The following is an 18,934-nucleotide window of genomic DNA, read 5'->3' on the forward strand; positions in this document are numbered from 1 at the left end:
CCATGGCCTGGAGTCTCCCTCCAGTGAGGAACTATGATCAAGGTACCTATACGCCTTGCTTGCACACAGGCACCAACCTTCAGGCGGTGTGCCTCAAGTCTCTTTCTCGCCAGGCAGGTTCTGAATACAACAGAATAGAATAGCACAGTTCCATTGGAAGGGACCTACCACAATCGGCTAGTACAACTGACTTCAGGGCTGATGAAATGTTAAAGCAAATGATGTTGCACCGAAGGCTCCCCTACGTGTTCTTCTGTCTCAAACTTCAGCTGCAGCCTCTGCCCTTCATAGGGCAGGATGGCGACTGACCTCTCTGACACGTGCAGCAGCACCTGAGGAGGCAGGAAAGCGGTTCCTGGGCTCTCCACAATGGCAGCCCCATCCAGTGCACAGCAGCGTGCTGGAAGCCGTGGGCCCCTGCAGTCCAGAGCTGGTACCTGTCCAGGCGTGATCTCCAGCTGTGGGGCTGTGACATCACACAGGTGTACCCACCCGCACGGCTGTGACCTCACTGCAGCCACCCTATAAGACAGGCAACAGCACCCCGCACCACTGTAAAGCCCCTTGACATCAATCCTTTTGAGGTTTTTTTCACACAGATCCTTTTGTGTTACGGTTAGCAAGAGATTCCTTTGTTTCAGTCTGTGCCTTTTGATGTGTCTCCAACACCCTCACTGTTATTTTGAAATTGCCTTGACCCCTGGGTTGAGCTCTTCAGAGCCCAATTTTTTCCTCTGGCTTCTTCCCCCTGGCCCCATTATGTACCTCTTTGGACAGAGGAAAGAGCTTAGGGGCCGTACCCACTCCCACCTCAGCTCTTCACCTCTCTGTTCTCTAGGCTTCCATAGCTGCAACCAATTTATTAGTATTGCTTTTCTTTCCCTTCTGTCATTTTCAGGGGAAAAATTCTGGGTGAAGCTTCTATCTCTTAAATCTCATTTTTATTAGCAGAGCCATGGCTTTGTACAACAGCAATTTCTACTGAAAACCAAGATGCTGGCCTATACAGATCATCACTGGAGGCTGCATGTGCCCGAGCCCGGCAGCGCTGCCTACAGCACAGTGTGGGAGCTGAAACTTGCTCTTTCACTTCGGTCTCAGCTATCACAGGGATATCACAGCTGCCCTCAACTTCCAGCCTTTGAAATCACCTTGTGAACGTACACGTTTTTGTCTCATTGATCTATAACTTGGGTTATCAGTGTTGCTAATAATCTCCTTAAATTCATATTTAGCACCTGGTACATCTGTTTTGCCTACAAAAATGTTTTCTGCTGGATGGAAGAAGGCTGGTCACACTGGATCCCTCTTGCACTGCAAGAAATAATTGGAAAAAGCCCATAAAATTCAAAAAATGGTGAAAAGCACTAGCTGGGACATACAGGAGTTCAGCGCTAAGTTCAGGAGTTTGTATTCCAAGGTGGGCAATGATCCTCTCTGTCCACACCATGCTCTGTTAGAGCCACTCCTTTGCTTGATCAAGATTATTTTTCTTCCACAGGAACCTGCTTCCAGTAGACCTGGAATTCACCCAGTTTTCTGATTAACCTCAAAGTAGGGCTCTTGCTACCAAAGACTCTCCTGAGGGACCATATACCCAGCGTGAGATGAGAGAAGCAGGTAGCACTTGGCACATGCAATGTCCTTGCACATGAATAGAGGTCTCGTATTTTGTTTTCCCTGTATATGTTTTTTCCTTTAAATGCAAAACGTCCCATCAGGTATAAGCTGAGGTTCATTTATCTCCTATTCTGGGAAATCCACTCTCTGGACAAGGCAGTATATTTGAGCATGGTACCGAGGACCTGGAAATGCTGGACATGCCCTCCTAAACCCCCACACAGAAACATTTCACTGGGAAAACCCTGGAAAAGATACAGGTCAACATTCTGTGTGGATGTATGTTTGCACCAAAGCTGTATTTCCACTATTTTAGAATAATGGTGAATACTAAAAGAGTCAAACAATTTCTGCTGGGGGAGGGAATAAAAAAAAGAGTTCTTAGAAAAGTGCAAATAGGCTGAAATAGTCTCAAGGAAGAGCGAGCACATTTGGCCAGCGCTGCTCTGAAAGAGGTCAACTGTCCAAAAGCTGCAGAATTCTGTGAATTTAGGAGGTCTTTACAAAAACCGGCACCTCTGCAGGGCTGACAGAGTAATTCCTGAGGACGGTGCCTCCATCAAACACGCGGGCAGTGTTGGTGTCCATCCATAGGTGCCCTTCTCCAGGCAGGTAGATATCTCTCCACGTTTGCCCTTTTTCTGTTATTGGGGCAACCAGGACCTGCAGTGAAAAAACAGAAAGAAGAAAGAAATTTAGCACATGGAGGATTAGCCAGGACACACCGCTGGCTGCACCAAGCAAAGCACGAGGCTGAAGGAACAGGCAAGCAACCACAGAGATCAGGAAGCCTGGCTCACAGCTGCAAGTGCGAGTATCCATCTGTGCAAGCAGCAGAGGCCAAAGCTGGCTTCCTGAACTGCAGGGAGAAAAGGTGATGGAGTGGCCTTCAAGTGACTGGGATCATCCCTGCCTGCAGTAACCCCTAGAGTCCAACCAGCTCATATTTTGGAAGACCTGAACAAAACAAACATACATACATACATCAGAAATGTGTGTTTCCTGCAAAACACAGCTCGTGCTTCTAGGGTGAGCAAGACCAGGTGGATGCAGGCAGAGCAGGAGCGCAGGCTGTATTTGATGACAACTGCATTCACATGATGATGAAGAAAGGGGCTAATAGGAAAAAAAATATCTAGAAAGACCATTAAAGGAAAAAACCCCACGCTAAATAGTGAAAACTATGAAATTTATGGATCAGTCCCTCTTAAACCCCATTTTCAGAGGTTCTGGTCAACAGCAAAGAGCAAGCCTTGAGGAGTTATCCCTGCACCCCTTAGTGATGCTATTTGAGCTGCACAGCAGCATCGTCCCAGGGAGACACCATGGTGTTTGACACACCTCGGGGGACACTTTTGGACCCTCCTGGACTTTATAAATATATTTGGCAACAAGACCTGGCTTCCCTGCCTCTTGCAGCATCCACTCTTGCCAGGCAGGTGGCACTGACATGCAGCTATGCTGCGCCACAGCTACAAAACTGCACCCAACAGTATTTTTTGGCCAGGTCAATGCAACTTGTCTTTTGCTATTAAATTTCAATATGTTTTGCTGGAAGGATTCAATAGCAGTCAGCTCCAATTCCTTTTCCCAGTACTGGAAATTTGCTCATGAGCAGTGCTGGAATATGGCTGTGCAGTGTTAAATGCACTTTCAAGACCCCTAATCAAGGATCAAAACCATGCCGACCACTGCAGTCCCACACCACCACATTCCAAAACTGCTTGCAGAAACCCAAAAGCATTGCTGTCCCATCTGCTCGAAGGGAGCAGATATTAGTTTCCCTTTGTAGTCAGCAAAAATCAGACATAAAAGCCTCTTATTGAGCACTCTTGTTGATTTGACGGGTATCTTGTCCCACCTGCTTCGGGTTGAATGTGTGCTGCCAAGAGATCGAGATAAATGATGTCTGGAAGTAATGAATGTAGAAATCACAGCCTGAAAATCAGATTTCAAAGTAGGGCTATCCTCCCATCCTGGAGTGACCCCCAAAAAAGCCTGGGGCACAACTCAGAAGCAGGACGGCAGCTGTTTGCACCAAGGGACGATGCTCAGAAGGTTTATTCCAGCATCCTAACACTTAGCCCTGCCTCAGACCATACCAGGACAGAACTGCCCTGTGTATTTTCTTGTAGTTTACTATTAATGATGTTCCAGATTGCACCAAAGCCAGTTTTGGAGTACATTTCTATTCTTTCAACTTCCAAAAACCAGCCTGGAAGTCAAAACATCCCTCGTCTGGGCTCTGCCGGCCCAAGCTCAGGCTCTTTTGGAAAATAATAATAATACTAATTTAAAGAAAAAAGTCAGGCAAGGTGTTTGCCAGCATCACATCATGCCTTATCAAAAATGCTTGGCCTCAACAAGTTTATGGAGCAACCATCACATTTTACCATATTTTAGATAATTCAGCCAAGCCAAAGCTTTGCATCTCCTGGGAGAGAGGGCTAAAGCTGCTCTGATTTTTTTTTCCTCCTCCCTGAGTTTGCACTATTTTACTGGGAATCTCACCTCACTAACACAGACCACATTTCTGCCCTAGCTGATTCAATTGCATCGAGGATTTTTTGGTTTGAGAGATTTTGTGGGAAGGAACCAGGTTTTAACTTGCTCACAGTTATAATGACCACCACAATTAGTGCCCAGATGTGTGCTCGGCAGCACATGGGGACAGCAGGAAAGCCTCTGCTCCCTCCAGCGTCCATGCTTGCACAATGCTGGTCTAAAATTCATTTGTGCCAAGGATTTGTATTTTAAAAACTTTCCACCTGATTATCTAAGCTCTCTGCTAAAATGCCTTTCTGCTGCTTCTTAAAAAGGTAATCACCTGCAGTGAAAGTTTCCTTTAAAAAAATAAACAAACAAACCAAAACAATATAAATTGAATCCACAGAATCTGAGGCCAGAAATTCAAGCTTTGGAATCAGGTATTGAAATATCTGTGGGAGGTCACAAGCAGAGCCTGAAACTGCAGCACAAGCTGCTCTTCTATTAAAACAAGAAACATACTCCCATTAAGCTTAGCTTTTGGGCTTAGGGGTTTTTTTTTTAGGGAGTTGATGTCCCCATGATTAGTTGTATCCCCGTGTAAAGACAGCCTAACACACTGCTGCAAAATAAATGCAATAGTATGAACTGAAGATTTTGTTTTTAATTAAAAAATACGGTAATAACTGCCAAAATATTAAGCTGCTGGGATCCTGCACCCAGGGAAAGCTGGAGGGACAAAGATAAAGTGATGCCACTGCACAAAATAAAAAGTCTTCTTACAAAAACGGGAGGATGAGGCACAATTTTCTTTTAAGACAAGTCTTTTTCAGAAAGCCCGAATTGATTTTCCAAGACCTTTTTGATTTAAAGCGGCCACGCATCACATGAAACATCTTGCCATCTGTGTACTAAATGAATGTGACCTGCAGGGGGACGAGAGGGACACATCTGCAGGGAGGGCAGCAGGAGAGACTCCCCACTACACAAGCCATGACCAAAGTGCAAAACCACTAGACTTGCAAGGAGTGTTTACAGCATGAAACGACTGCAATCCGAACAAGCCGGCGGGTGGGGAAACAGATGCCAGCCATGCTTATATCTCTACCAGGAAAACAGATAAAAACATCAATCCATCTTAAACATGCCACAGATACCCTGGCAGCATTCGCCTAACTTGCTGTAGCCTTGTGCATTTGATGGGCTCAGATCTGGTGGGATCCATTCACAACACTCATCTGAATAAATCCCCACTATAGCTGCCAGTGGGGTAAAATATAGATTCAAATGTGTAAATCCCATAAGCAATATGTGGATGGGTGAGTTCAAATGGGACATGAATGCTGGCCCAGCATCTGTGCTCTCTGATGCTCCCCATCTATGTGTGGTTATTTAGCCCAAATGTGGCTAAAGGCGCTCCCCAAGAGGACTAGGGCCCTGTGCATCATGCTGCTTCTTGGTCATTGCAGGTTGTAGCTCCAAGGAATGAGATTAACAGCCTGAAAAGAGGGGGAGAACAAGCAATGCTGACCATCAGGAGGTGTCTGGCAGCAGAGAGGACTGACAAATACCCTGATATTAAAAAATGAAAAAAACCAAAACAACCTCTTGTTGACTAATTTTGAATAAATTGCAAACACGAAGGAGCCAACAGGGTCCCATCAGCACTTGGTTTCACAGAACCTCTATAGGAGCATCGTGTTCATGGAGGATGCAGAGGCAGATGGGTGAGTGCAGGGAGCACTTTCTTTGCCCCCAGTTACCCTTTGAGGGCATTCAGCCCCCATGTTTCCTACCTCGTCTCCAATGAGAAATTCATCCTCTATGATAAAAGCAGTTGGATCTGTGGGACTGAGCCACCACGCTGGCCGGAAGATAGGGTACCCCAAACGGAGCCATTCCTCGCTGTATTTTATAAGGAGTGGCACAACAAAGTCCCGGTGCCTCTGTATGCATTGCTGGGTAAGATTCACGACCTGCAGGGTGGAGGAAGAAAAAGAAACCCATGACAAGTCCTTCATCCCATAAACAGCAAAGCAAGCAGGAAAAGAAAAAAAAAAAGGGAGGGAAACCTATATATATGTGTGTGTGTATTTTTCCCCTTGAGAAAAGAGGGTACTGAATTGCAATGTCCTGATCAAGTTATGGCAGGTAACAAGATGCAAACAAGGTTGACACAGTGGATTTATTCCCATTTAGATGTGAAAGCTGGGGACAGAGGCTGGCAGGTGACATCAGCCAGGGTGTTGGTGTCTAACCAAAGCAATGAACTTTTGCTGCTGGCAAAGAGATTTAATGGCATTTCCCCTTATGCCACTGATATTAAGAATTGTTCTCCCCTTTTATTGCCCTAAAGGTGACATCCCTGGGAAAATGCTGCCAACTGTTTAGAAAGATCTTGAATGTGAATCTGCAGGCTTCACCCTACTGCAGATATTAACTGTCTGATCAAGCTATAATTAAGCAACTCCAGCAGGAAAAGGGAAGGAGAGACACATGTGACAATTGCTGTCATTTATACAGGTGCTGTGGATACCAGCCCTGTGGCTACACGTAGCAGCCAAGTATAAAGCCACAAAACCTCACATTAATTTTGCAGCAAAAATACTGCTGAGAGCATACAGTGATCTGGTTGCTGGGGCAGAGAAGGGGATTTTGTGGGTAGCAAGAACAAGGTGGTGATTTTACCCTCAGCTTTCCCCAATAGGGATCTTAATGACTTGGGGGGGGGGGGGGGGGTGTCACCCTGTCTGCCTCTGTGGCAGATGGGGGCACGTACCCAGGCATCGCAGCAGAGCCAAGGTGGCGTGCTGAAGGCCATCACAGGGAGAAACGTCACGATCTGCAGCCACCGCACGTACAGCTCCGGGTCCCCTGGGGTGTCACTGGCCAGGCTCCCTCCTGCCAGGGACAAGGACCTGAGTGAGGCTGCTTGGGGGCATCTCATCGTGGGATGAGTCCCAAATGACCTGCTCTCCACACAGGCAGGACATGTTACCCCATTGCGAGAGGAGCTGAATTCTCCCCACCCGTGTTTCTCTTCTCACCAAAGAGCAAGTGTCAGTCAGACATCCATCCCCCCATCTTAGGAACAGATGTGCTGGGGATGATGTCTCAGGAGTTTCTAAATTTTAACAGAACGTTGTAAAAAGGGATTTCTCTCCTGCAAAGAAAAGCATTGGGAAAATCCTGGATTTTCCTGCCATTTTGATGTGCAGACGAAACATCGTGGGAAAATACCCCTGTAATTTGGATCCCTTCAAATTCACAGTGAAAAGTGGCAGAGAAACAGAGCATTGGTAACAATTGGAAACATGTAGAGGAAGGGGATTCCAGTTCACCTCTGAAACACCAGGGAGGGGCTTGGGAAAGAGAGGAGATGATGGAATGGGACAGGGAAAGGAGAACAAAGCCCTTGTTGCTGGAGTATCCCTGTGAGCCCTTGCTCTGAAAATCTGGTGCAGCTTTCCCTAGAAATGGCACAAAATCCCCAGCGCTAAGGGCTCAGCCAAACCATCCACAAAGCCCCATTTCCTCCAGAGGCTTTTCCCACCCCAAGCAGCCCCTCCGCACTGTGGCAGCCCCCAAGCTGCGGTGACACAGCCCCACGGACCATGCGTCCTGCGCCCTGGCAGCAAGTGCCACGTGCCACAGCTCCCTTCGTGCCGGGGGATCTCATCCCTTGTCCCGCTCAGCTGAGATAACCCAATGCCTTCAGCATCTCTTCAGGGAGGGAACCGGCATGCTGCGATTGCCTCAGCCTTGTTTTCTAAGGAAAATCGGCTGAAAATAGAGGCCAGATTGAAAAATTGCTCAACAGCCTCCTTTTGCAGGACTGTCTGCAGCTCCCCTCTCTAGGTCCAACACTTCACATGCAGCCTCTACATGTTTGGAGCATGTTTTAAACACAAATAACCCAGTCACCTCTAAGAAGAGAGGAAAAACAAGCTGCTTGGCCATGATTAAAGGATCGTTTATTGACTTTTATAATGTTTTTATTTAAGGATTTCTCAGGCCATTGTGCTTTGGAGCAGAAATGCAAACTTGGAGCAGCGCTGCTGGTGTTTTAGGAACATCTATTTCCCAGCCAGGAGCCTGGGCATGTGGTTTCCCGGCTCTGGGCTCCCTCCTTGCTTTTTCTGGGTGGTTTTTAGCTCAAGTGAAGCTGAGCGAGGCGGCGGGCTGCCCTCCGCCTGCGGTTAAGGAGCTCTGCGAAGGGCATCCCCAGAGACCTGGCTGCTTCTGGGGCTGCCCGTTAAAATTTACAACATGTTTTTTTGTTTTCAATTCCTCACTCGATTCCCTAGTAACATTCAACCCATTCAAGTCAGCACGGCAGAAAATTGGGTACTGGGAGCAAAGTGCTTCAAGCTTTCATGTAGCACATCTAAGCCAGATGGTGCAAACATACCTCTCATGCTCCTCTTGCCTGAACAACTGCTGCAAAAATCTCTGCAGAAAAGCCAGAAATAGGGGAGAAAGCAGAAAAATTACTACCTACTGCATCAGGGATGAAGAAGTTGTAGCCCAAGAGGCTGTAGTGCAGCACAGAAGGAATAACCCCCTTCAGCCCTGCATGGCTCCAGTCCGAGCGCAGCAGGCTCATCTGGACGAAGAGTGGTAGGTGACTGGATCTGAGGGAAACAAGCACAAACACAGTGGTTTTACACGGCTCACAGGAACCAACATTCTCCGATGCCTGGCTGGCTTGGCGGTCGCCGCGGTCAGATATGTGTTTCTCCAACTACTTCACATCTCTGTTGGAGGGAAATCAGTGCTCCCCCATACCATTCCCACCCACTAAAAAGTTTGGCAACCCCAACCCTCATCCTCCTCCCCAAATCCCCCATGCAAAGATTTCCTTCCACTGGCTTGATCTCATGAGGACCTCAGTCTAGTGGCCCACAGTTTGATGGCCCATCTTGACAGCAGCACAGCCACAATCTGGGCTGTAGCCGTCGTCTTGTTACTTCTCATATGGCAACATGGACCCTGATGGGAAAATGCTCACAAAAACCATACCTGTGACACTGGCTGGGGTGTCCCAAGAGCATCCTCAGCCCCTGGTCCATGCTGTTCCCCAAACCCAAAGCACCAATCTCCTTGTGATGGGGATAGCCCAAGGGACATGTCCTGCAGGAAGGATTTCTCCTCCTGGCTTTCATTTTTGCTCATCTGCTTCACACTGAGCAACTGTCATTCCTGACTTCACTTTTGTCTGTCTGCCAGAGTAAAACATTATTTTTCCCCATGTTTTTTTGTTTTTGTTCTGTATTTTCTGGATGTTTGTTGTTTGGGTTTTTTAATTTCCCTCCCCCCGCCCCGTAGCATTTCTATGCCTTGGGTTTACTTAGGGGACAGGGGTTCATATCGTCAAGTGGCCCAGTGCAGGAGACAGTGTTACTGCTAACTAAAGAGTCAAATCTGGACCATCATAGGGAACTTTGGCTTGAAAAATGCTCTGGAGCTCATCTAACCAAGAGGGGGTTTTGGGGCTGAGTCTGCTTGCTTGCTCCTAGAGTTTGGTTTCTTCCTCAGCCTCCCACCCATCTGCTGACTCCCCAAAGGTCTCCCAGGGACAGTTCTTCATCTTAGGAGGTGGTAATGCTGATGCGATGGTTTATAAAACACTTCTGGTATGGAAACTGCCCACAGGAAAGGTATGATCCTGGGCAAACTGAAAGAAATGGTCAGAAGAGGCACTATTTCCACCACTCTGGTTTTGCAGATGGCTGAGTAAGAGCCTGTCACCACCTTGGCATGTGAAACTGCTTTTTCTTTGAAAATGAACTATTTTGAAGTTGCCTTCTCATGCAATTTACCATCAGTGTCTCATCCACAACATGAAATAAGCCATTTTGCAAACAGCCTGCATATCCCTTTACATCTGCCAAACATAAACATAATGGGTAAAAAGAAAAGTAGTACTTTTCAGTGCCTTTTTCTTGAGGCATGTTATAACTGCTAATTAATAAACTAACCCTGTTGTGGGCTATGCAAACATGAAAAGTCAGAAAACTACAGTCATTTGACATGACAAGCAGTTACCAGCACAGGAATTTGGCCAAGACTCCAGTGTTCACCCTCTCCCTCGTGCAGAAGAGACAGTGACCTGAAGCTTGAATGGCCATAGATGACAAGATACATTTTCATTGCATCTGGCATTAATGCATATAAGCACTTTTATGCTCAGAGACATAAAAAAAATAATTAAAATGCTCTGAAAGAGAGAGGATGAGGATATATGAAAACAAACCCTCCCTACACATTGCATAGACCACCTCCCCGCTGCTTCCCTGGGTGCCAAGTGGTGTCTTGGCATCCCAAGGGCATATTTAAAGCATCACCTCAACCATCCCCCAAGCATCTCACACAGCCATCTGCTCCAGCAAAGAATCTTCTCCTCGGTACCCACCCGGCACCAGCACTGATGACAGTGGTGTTTCCCAGTGTTGCCAGTGCCGCTGCCAGTGCCTCGGTGTATCGGTCACCCACCAGCTCGGTGGGAGGTGGGACAGCTTGCTCTAGGAAAGCGTTGCCCTCAGCGCCCTCAAAGACCATGTACGTGGCCCCCAGTGCCTGCTGCAGGCGCTGGGCACGTGCCAGGTACCAGCTCAGTGCCACCTCACTGGTGACGTTCAGACGGGCACAAAGTCGACCCTTCCATGTAGTCAGCAGTGGGACCTGCAGCAGAGGATGAAAATTTCTGTTAGACCCATAAAATATCTCACCAACCCCAGGGTGCAAGGCTGGAGGATGCCGGCTGTGCCTTTATCCTGCCCTACCACAGCTGGCACCATCATGGTGCAACTCCTAAAGGTGTAAACCCTCTCTCAACCTCTCCAAAAAATCACTGACATGATGGCAAAGTAGTATATCATTAGAATGACTGCAAAAAAGGGAAGGGTGGATTTTCTGCACACTAGCAACTTTTAGAAATATCTTTCGGAAGTGGAAATTTGAAAGCTGCTGCATTTATGAACCAGGAGAAAAGCTGCTCCCCCAGGCATCACTTTGCACCCGTAAGGTTTCCCCCTGACTCAAGTTGTCCCCCTCTGCAGGTATTTATTCAGCTTTAATTTTGATTTTAGGTTGAGCAGCAAGTGTAGTGGTTGGAGGAGGGTCTCGTACCGAGCAGCCCCCAGATTGGGGCTGCAGGCTCAGCCAGTAGCTTGCCACCTCGCCGTCCCGCAGGGAGCGCAGGAAGAGTGGGGAGGCGATGCTGGTGTATGGGGACAGCGTGATGGAGAGCTGCAGCGGCTTTATCACAGAAGGGTCCCAGGCATGAGTCGAGTTGTGCCTTTTCCTCCGCTCTGAGGGCATGTGGTCCTGTGGGGAGGGAAAGGCAGAAAAATGTGTTTTGTAGGAGTGGCAAAGCCACCGAGCACCAGCTGCTTAGTGCCACTGCCTGTGTAGGGTGAAACTCCAAACTGAGCATCCCTTCTCAGGGAGGGGAGGCTCACAGCCCCCACACACAGGTGTTTGCATTTGGCGTGTAGGGATTTAGCCGTGCTGAAAAGCAGAGCTGATGGCAGCTCTCCATTCGCCTTTCAAACCCAAAGTCCAGCAGGACGGGACGTACTGCAGCAGCAAGGACAGTGGTGCCACGCTCCCGTAGGGCCAGGACCCCCTCCTGAAGATGATGCCGCTTCAGCCTCTTGGCCAGTGACCTCAAACCTCGTTTGATTTTGGCAGCTGAACTCTCTGGGCCATAATACCACCAGATTGGAGACCTGCAGAGTGGAAAGAGACAGGGGTGGGGGGGTTGCACCTAGTGCCAGCATGAGATGCTCGGGGCAGCGAGCAGGACAAGGGCTTGGAAAGGTCCCGCAGCTGGGAGGGCCAGAGCATCCTACCCCAGCAGGGCGGTATCCGGCAGTGCCCGCGCCTGCCCGGCAAGCTGGCTGCCCACGTGCCGGTGCGCAGCCGCCACGTCCGGGCTGACGCAGAGGAGGTAGCGCAGGGGCACCGCGGTGCCTGCTGGCGTTCCCAGGCAGAAGTGGCTGTTGCTTTCCAGTGAGAGGAAAAGGGGCACATCGGGTGCCACTGTCACCGTCACTCCTTTGGGGAGAGAAGAGGAAAACTGTGTCTCAGCAAGCACCTGGCTCCTCTCAGTCCTTGCACTGGCGGCCACAGGGACAGGGATTCGTGGGGCAGAGATACTGGTATCAGGACCTCCTGGACTGATCCCAGCCACAGATCCAGCCATACAAGCAAGTCCCCGCTCTCTGATTCTGCTATTCCCTTTTAACCTCCAAAATGCCTTTCAAGGGCTGGATTTGCTCCATTTCTTGCCTTTTTGGTCTGCATTCAGCTCAGGCAGTGGCACCAATCTCAATGCAGGGCAGTTGCAGATCAGTTGATTAATTTAGGAGAATATCTGAAGTTTGGTGTTCTGCAAAATAATCCAAATATCCACCCCAAAATGACAACAGCAACTGAGCTCGTGCCCACATCCAGCATCCCACAGCAGCGTTGGGGACCCATGAGCTCAGGGTGAAGCCACTCGAGTGGAGCTGCAGGTTGCAGCAATGAACAGAGATCTCTGCTTAAAACAATAATAAAAAAAAAAAAGACACACCAAGAGCATGTGACTTCCCTGAGGTGACTTGGGCAAACCCCACCCTCTCAGGTACTGAGGTTTAATGTCATGGCCTTTTCCACAGTGCTGAGGCACTGTGGGATCTGTTCCCTGTGTCTGGCTGCCAGCTGTCACTACTTTTGCAGGATATTTTAATCCTGAAGACGTCTGCCTCACTCTTAAACTTGTTGCTTTATAGATGAGGAGAGGGATGGAGAAACACAGGGATTAAACCAACAGGGCATTGGACAGGGAAGGGTGTAATTACCTGTTGAGCCTAAGAAGTATCTCTCCAGAACAGGCCCGTAGCCAGCGGGGTTTTTGCCAAAGTCGCCGCTAACGAAGGGCTGTGCGTGGCTCTCTGCGCCATTGAGCGGCCAGCGCTGGGCACGGACACTCGCCCCTCCGTACCAGGAGACATTGACCATGGAGAAGCAATTCTGCAGCAAAGAGAGCATCGTCCATGGCGAGAAATGCCTCGGAGTGAGGGTGAATGTGCAAATAGTTGCATTTGGAGAAGCAAACCCCTTGCATATTATTCCAGCGTTGTCAGGGCAGTCATGGGACAGTCTTTTCCCAGGAAGAAAAATCCCAACCCCATGAGATTTAGGTGTTTTATGCAAAAAGCAATGGGTGCTCACTCTTGACATTCTACGACTAACCTGGGAGAAGATACTTGGGTTTAAATTTTGCCTCCACAAGAACAAGAGCTGGGCTTCCAGGTACAGAAAAAAAAAACCAACCCCCAAAAAACACCCACACACAAAAAAATGCTGACATACCACCTATCTGCTTGATTTCTCAGCCTGCAGTTTATTAAAGTTATCAAATGGTGTAAGAGTAGGAAGACAAAGAAAAAAATTGCAGTGAGAGTCAAAAGTGCAAGTTATGCGCTTTGTTTACCTTGAAGAACAAAAAAAAAAGTCTTAACTTGCCAATTAAAGCCAAAGACAACAATTTTTCTTCCTTTTCCCCTTATGCATCTGCCTTCAACATGCAGCCATGTGGAGGAATATAAAAATTCCACCACAGGAATAAAAACTATAGCTTAAAATTACAGTTTCCTTTCAAACAAAAAAGAAAAAAAACACACCATAAGACATCTTCCCCAAAGCCTGCCAGTTTTAGATAGATGAACTTAAATAAAGTAAAATTGCTCTGAAACAGCCTGGTGACCCAGAGGTAACACCCAGCACAACACCTTGTGCCTCGGGGAGCCCACCTGGTTACATTTCTGCATCCAACCACAGTCATCAAAAATTAACGGGTTTTTGAGCTGCTGGTGGAAAGATGCTGAAAACTGTTTAAACGAAGAGGCTTCACTGCAGGACGGGGGTGCAGGAGCAACAGTGGAGGTGGAAAATTCAAGGCAGTGGTTTTAAAATGCGGTAACAGCGTTTTCACAAACCCAGCTTAGGAAAAATCAGTTTGAGTTTTTTAAAACAAAAAAGAAATAAACCTCTCCTAGCTGTTTTCTGCAGCATTTCTGGGGTGAGTCTACAACCCTAATGTGCAGCTATCCCCAGCGTGCACAGCAGGGAGATTTTAACCCTGTCGTGAGTGCTCATCTCAGCAGCAGCGTGGTGTCCCTGGGGTAACCTGTGAGTTTTCCGCTCTCTCCCAAGGCAAATCCTCCCTTCTTCCCTGAGGGCTGATAATAAAAAGTACTTCCCGCAGCAAGACTGAACAGTTTGAGCACTTGGGGCACTTCTCATAGGGCTGACGGGGCAGTGGAGCAACAAGGCATCTCCAGAAACCACCGGTCCCAGAAGACATCCTCATCCTTGACCCACCTCCTTTCAGAAACCATCAATTTTCACTTCAAAGCCTCTAAAACTTTCCCCTTTCTGCCAAGGCAGGGGATCAGCAGGACTTAGCATCCCGCATGACTTCACATGCCGGGACGGGCTTCCCCGAAAACCCGGGGATCTGGGGCTGCACAGGGAGGCTGGGATGGGCAGCGAGAGACCAGCGACCCCCACGCAGCACAACACACTTCTCTTCACCCCATCCCCAATCCCAAGGCTTGGGCAGCGCTCCTGGAACCCTGAGCTTGCTTCTGCCGCGGGGGCAGAGAGAGGTTAAGTCTCACTAAGGGGTGGGAAGAGATGTAAATTATTAAAGTGGAAACCCTGGAGGCTCGGAATAGCTGTACCAGGTGTCAGCTGAACTAGTTACACCAGCTGGGAAAGAGCAGGGGGGAAAGAGCCTCTTCTTAACTCTTAAATTTCACTGGATCATATTTTCCAACAGTGCAGTTTGGGGGTTGTTTTGGTTTTGAGTTTTGGGTTGTTTTTTTCTAAGGAGAAAAAAAATCCCCTATTCTGTCCTGCTCATTCTCTCAGGCACCCCAATTAGGTGTCAACAAGGGAAAGGCAGCCCCGCACGCAACAGTTGTGTTCAAACAACACCTTCCACCAGCCCCAAATGATGTTGACAGGCAATTTATGGCTAAAGGGGAAAAATTCCCCATCCCCACAGGACCCTATCTCACTGCCTCGCCTGTCCTGAGGGCTCCCCACAACAGGACACCACAGCCTAACGGGGATTTTCCTTCCCCTGCCTAAGGCTCATTTTCAGAGTCTGTTTTTATTTAACAGAGAGAGAAAACTGGGAAGGATTTAAAAAAAAACCCAAACCAACAAAACAACAAATTTTCGCAGCAACGGATATGGATTAATCCCATCCCAAGAGAGCTGGCACATTGTGTCTGTGGTTGGAAGGGACCTTTCCGAGTTCCTCGTGTTTCTCGCCAACATTGTGATCTTAAGTGGTTATTTATCCAGTCTCAATATAAACATGGTTCTCCCACCCCGGGGTTACCAATGCAGCACTGGGACAAGGCGGTCGTGGCCCCTTGGTGTTTTGGGGGCTCAGCATCAGGGCACAAGGCTTCCAAAAGGCTTTTCCCATCCGGGCCCCCTCCAGCTAGCGGAGGCTTTGGGAGATGGAGTGTCCCCAGCCACAGTGTGACCCCATAACCGCGCTGGGAAGTTGTGTGGTCAGGCCAGACCTCCCCACTTTGGCCCATTTCACCCCAAATGCCACGGTTCGGAGAAGGGCACAGGGGTCCCCGTTACCTTCAGCGTCACGTCAGGGCGCAGCGGGGTCCAGCGGACACCATAGCACTCGGTGCCAGGGGCTGGCGGGGGCTCAAGGGAGAGCCGCAGCTCAGCATCCTCCTCCCAGGCATAGCAGAATTGCCCACCATCGTGCCAGCAGTGGTCTCGCGGCGGAGGCGGCTCAGCAGCCGGCACGCCACCCACTGTGATCACTGCCACTGTCCGCCCCGCTGGCAGCGCCCGCAGGAGCAGGGCACCCCTCCGGCGCTCCCACAGCATCCCTGCAGCGCGGCCCCGCAGCACCCACTCCTCTGGTGACTGCTCCAGCGCTTGCCAGGAGATGATGCCGATGGTCATAGCAAAGAAGATGGCCACACCGAGGCAGCCAACGGCACCTTTCCAGGGCTCCGTCATCTCTCTGAAGCTGAAGATCCAAGTGGACTCAGGGATTTGGCCAGTGCGGCGGGCAAGAGGCATGGTGCAGTCACAGGGGGATGCTCTGACTCCTCTTTCTCTCCTCTCCTGCAGCAGCACAAGAAAGAAAACCCTCCTCTTGGATTGCTCCAAAAGCACATAAAAAAAAAGTTTTAAAAAAATTAAGCCACAACTCTTTTCGCTTTGCAGTGATTCAAAGGTAAGAGAAATCTCTTTTGCAGCCTCCCTCTGCTTGCTGCTGCACGGCAAATCCCGCTGCCAGGCTCGGCGCTGGCTGCAACAGCAGCTCAACCGCAAAGCCCCGTGCCGGGTGTCAGCTCAACCCCTTGGCACAGCTGGTGTTATCCGCTCCGCAAACACCATCCCGGGCCACAGAGAAGCACACACATGGCTGAAAGCCATGGGAAGGGAAACGAGGCAGCGCTCGAGCCTCCACAGATCTTTGGGTTTTTGCTTTGTGAAGCAGCGTAGCTTTGCTTCTTGGTTTGCAAAGCAGCGGTAAATCACTGGGGGGGAGGGGGGGGGGGGGGGGGGCGGGGGGGGGGGGGGGGCTGAGAAAAAAAATAATTGCACAGTCGGTTACAGAAAGAAGGGGGAAATGCAACACCAGTTTTCCATCCCCCTTCCCTCTTACCTGTAACAGCGTCGGATTAATGCACAGAGCAGGGAGAAAAATGACCCTCAGGCACAGCCCAGCAGTGCTGGCTGAGCCCTCACTGGAGGGAACGGGCACCTGGTGCTCCAGCCCAGGCAAGGGGCCACCTGTGGTGATGACCCCGTGGGGTGGGATGAGCTTCTCCCCGCATCCCAAGCTGCCCGACCACTGCCACCCGCTTCCTGGCTGCTAGGGTGCCTTTCGGGGCTGATGGCACGTCAGGGACAGGGGCTGCTGCTCCCAGCTCAGCACACCCACCTGTCGCATCCCCCGCCACCACCAACCGCCCAGCAAAGGTGCTTCAGCAGCCCCCAGAAGCGGTCGTCGATGACCGAGCACTCGAGCCCCAGTGATTTCTTGCCCGTCAGGTTGGGCAGTGGGTTTTTCCGCCTCTTACCCCAGGGTGGTTTGTCCTCCCAGCCACGCCAGAGCCCCCCGCAGCAGGGGCAGCGCCATCCAAGCCAGCCCAGGAGGTTATCCAAGGCAGACACAGCGCACTCCCTCCCATCCTGCTCGCCCGCAGGCTGCATGGATCCTCAAGTACTTCCATTAGAAACAGAGGCAGGAAATTAATAAAAGTTATTTTAAAATAAGCATTTATGTATAGAAGAAAGATTTTAAAGGGATTTTTTGCCAAGTTGCTGAGATGGCTCTGGTTGAGCCCTGACTACACGCACACCTGCGAGTCCACACAGGAGAAAGCTGCAGCAGTGCTAATCCTCCCCATTATGCTATTTTGGGTTTTTTGTTATTATTATTATTACTATTATTATATTTTGGGAATTTTGTCCCTGTTTCTACTTCACACTAAATAAGCCGGGCTCCCCTTGGGTCATCTCTGGGGCTGCAGAAATGGGTGCTGCAGGAAAGGGTACTGCTTGCACCCAAAAGCAGAGCAGTCCTTGCAGAGGTGAGTGGCTGCCTGGGATTGTTGCAACCCCCACCAGTGCAGAAAACTCTGGAAATCTGGGATTTCCATCCACTTTTCCATGCCCTCATCCCACCAGTCCTCCCCCTACTGGCAGGTGATAGGGGGAGACCTGGATTTTACAAGCAATATTGCAACCTCTTGTCTGCCAAGCTTGGGGGGGGGAGGGGTAGGGGAAATAAAAAATGTTACAATATTGAGATTTCAAAGAGTTTTTTCATTCTGCATCCAGGCAAAACCCCAAGCCCTGAACCGAAAGACAAATGCACTACTCATGGCCAGAGATGCTGCTCTTCGGGAGGGTCTCTGGACAGCCGAACCCACTGGGAAAACTCTTCTCCATGGTCCAAATAAGCCCCTGGAGGGGCCTTTCCCACAGGCACCTCCAGGATTAGTTTTTCATTTCAGCTGGGGCAGTAACCAGCAGGGGATGGAGGGAGAAATGGGTAGAATGTACCGGGACAAGCATCTCCCAGCCACTGGCAGGGACTGAGGAGCAGGGAGAAAAGTTGGATCCAGGATAAGGAGAAAGAATGAGGCAGGCTTCCCCGAAAGCTTGAAGTTGAGATGGGAGACAGTGATGTCCATCCAAAAAGGCTCTGGAAATCACCTGGGAAAATGCTCTTTCCAGCTGCCAGTTTAGAAGAGATTACAGCAAAGCTACAGGTGATGGAACCAGGGCTGGGTGTGAAGTGCTGAAGCAAGAGGTCACAGATCTCGTGGTATTCCCTTCAAAAAACAATCAAGGCTGTGGGCTGAAAGTTAGTTAAAGGAAAAAACATTTCAAAAAAGAAGGCAGAAGGGGTGCTTCTTCCACCAAAGATGTTATGGGCAGGGTTCTGGGACTTGCTGCTCAACACACCCCACGACGTGGGAAAAGGCAACAAGCAGAAGTTAAAATCCCACGGTGACTCAAAGCTGTTCACCTATAACAAACGCAAGATGACTGAATTATTGGGATTTGCCACTCTTTTTACAAGGCTGCATAGATACATCTGCCCTAGTGAGATCACAGTCTGGCTAAAAGCTGTGCAGAAATGGGGCAGAGATCAGAAAAAATTATCTTTGGGATGTGGCTGTGGTCCCCAGTGCACCAGGAGGGTTTAATCCTCTGGTCCAGGGTAGAGAGGGGGATGTGGCAGAGCCCCCAGAAATCCAGAAGAGCT

General features: G+C 49.4%; 1 protein-coding gene across 1 annotated transcript; it reads right to left on the bottom strand.

The window, feature by feature from the left end:
* Window positions 1-1,294: 1,294 nt before the first annotated feature.
* LOC119154699 (SITS-binding protein-like) lies at window positions 1,295-16,483 on the bottom strand. The gene is made up of 10 exons (XM_037402573.1): window positions 15,769-16,483; window positions 12,957-13,128; window positions 11,964-12,168; window positions 11,690-11,840; window positions 11,239-11,436; window positions 10,523-10,791; window positions 8,605-8,741; window positions 6,887-7,008; window positions 5,904-6,083; window positions 1,295-2,283 (listed from the first exon to the last, which is right to left on the bottom strand). Exons 1-10 carry the CDS (start codon window positions 16,225-16,227, stop codon window positions 2,110-2,112), a joined length of 2,067 nt encoding a protein of 688 aa, XP_037258470.1. The 5' UTR covers window positions 16,228-16,483; the 3' UTR covers window positions 1,295-2,109.
* Window positions 16,484-18,934: the final 2,451 nt, after the last annotated feature.

Source organism: Falco rusticolus, chromosome 10 (genome assembly GCF_015220075.1).
Source record: "Falco rusticolus isolate bFalRus1 chromosome 10, bFalRus1.pri, whole genome shotgun sequence".
Classification (NCBI taxonomy): Eukaryota; Metazoa; Chordata; class Aves; order Falconiformes; family Falconidae; genus Falco; species Falco rusticolus.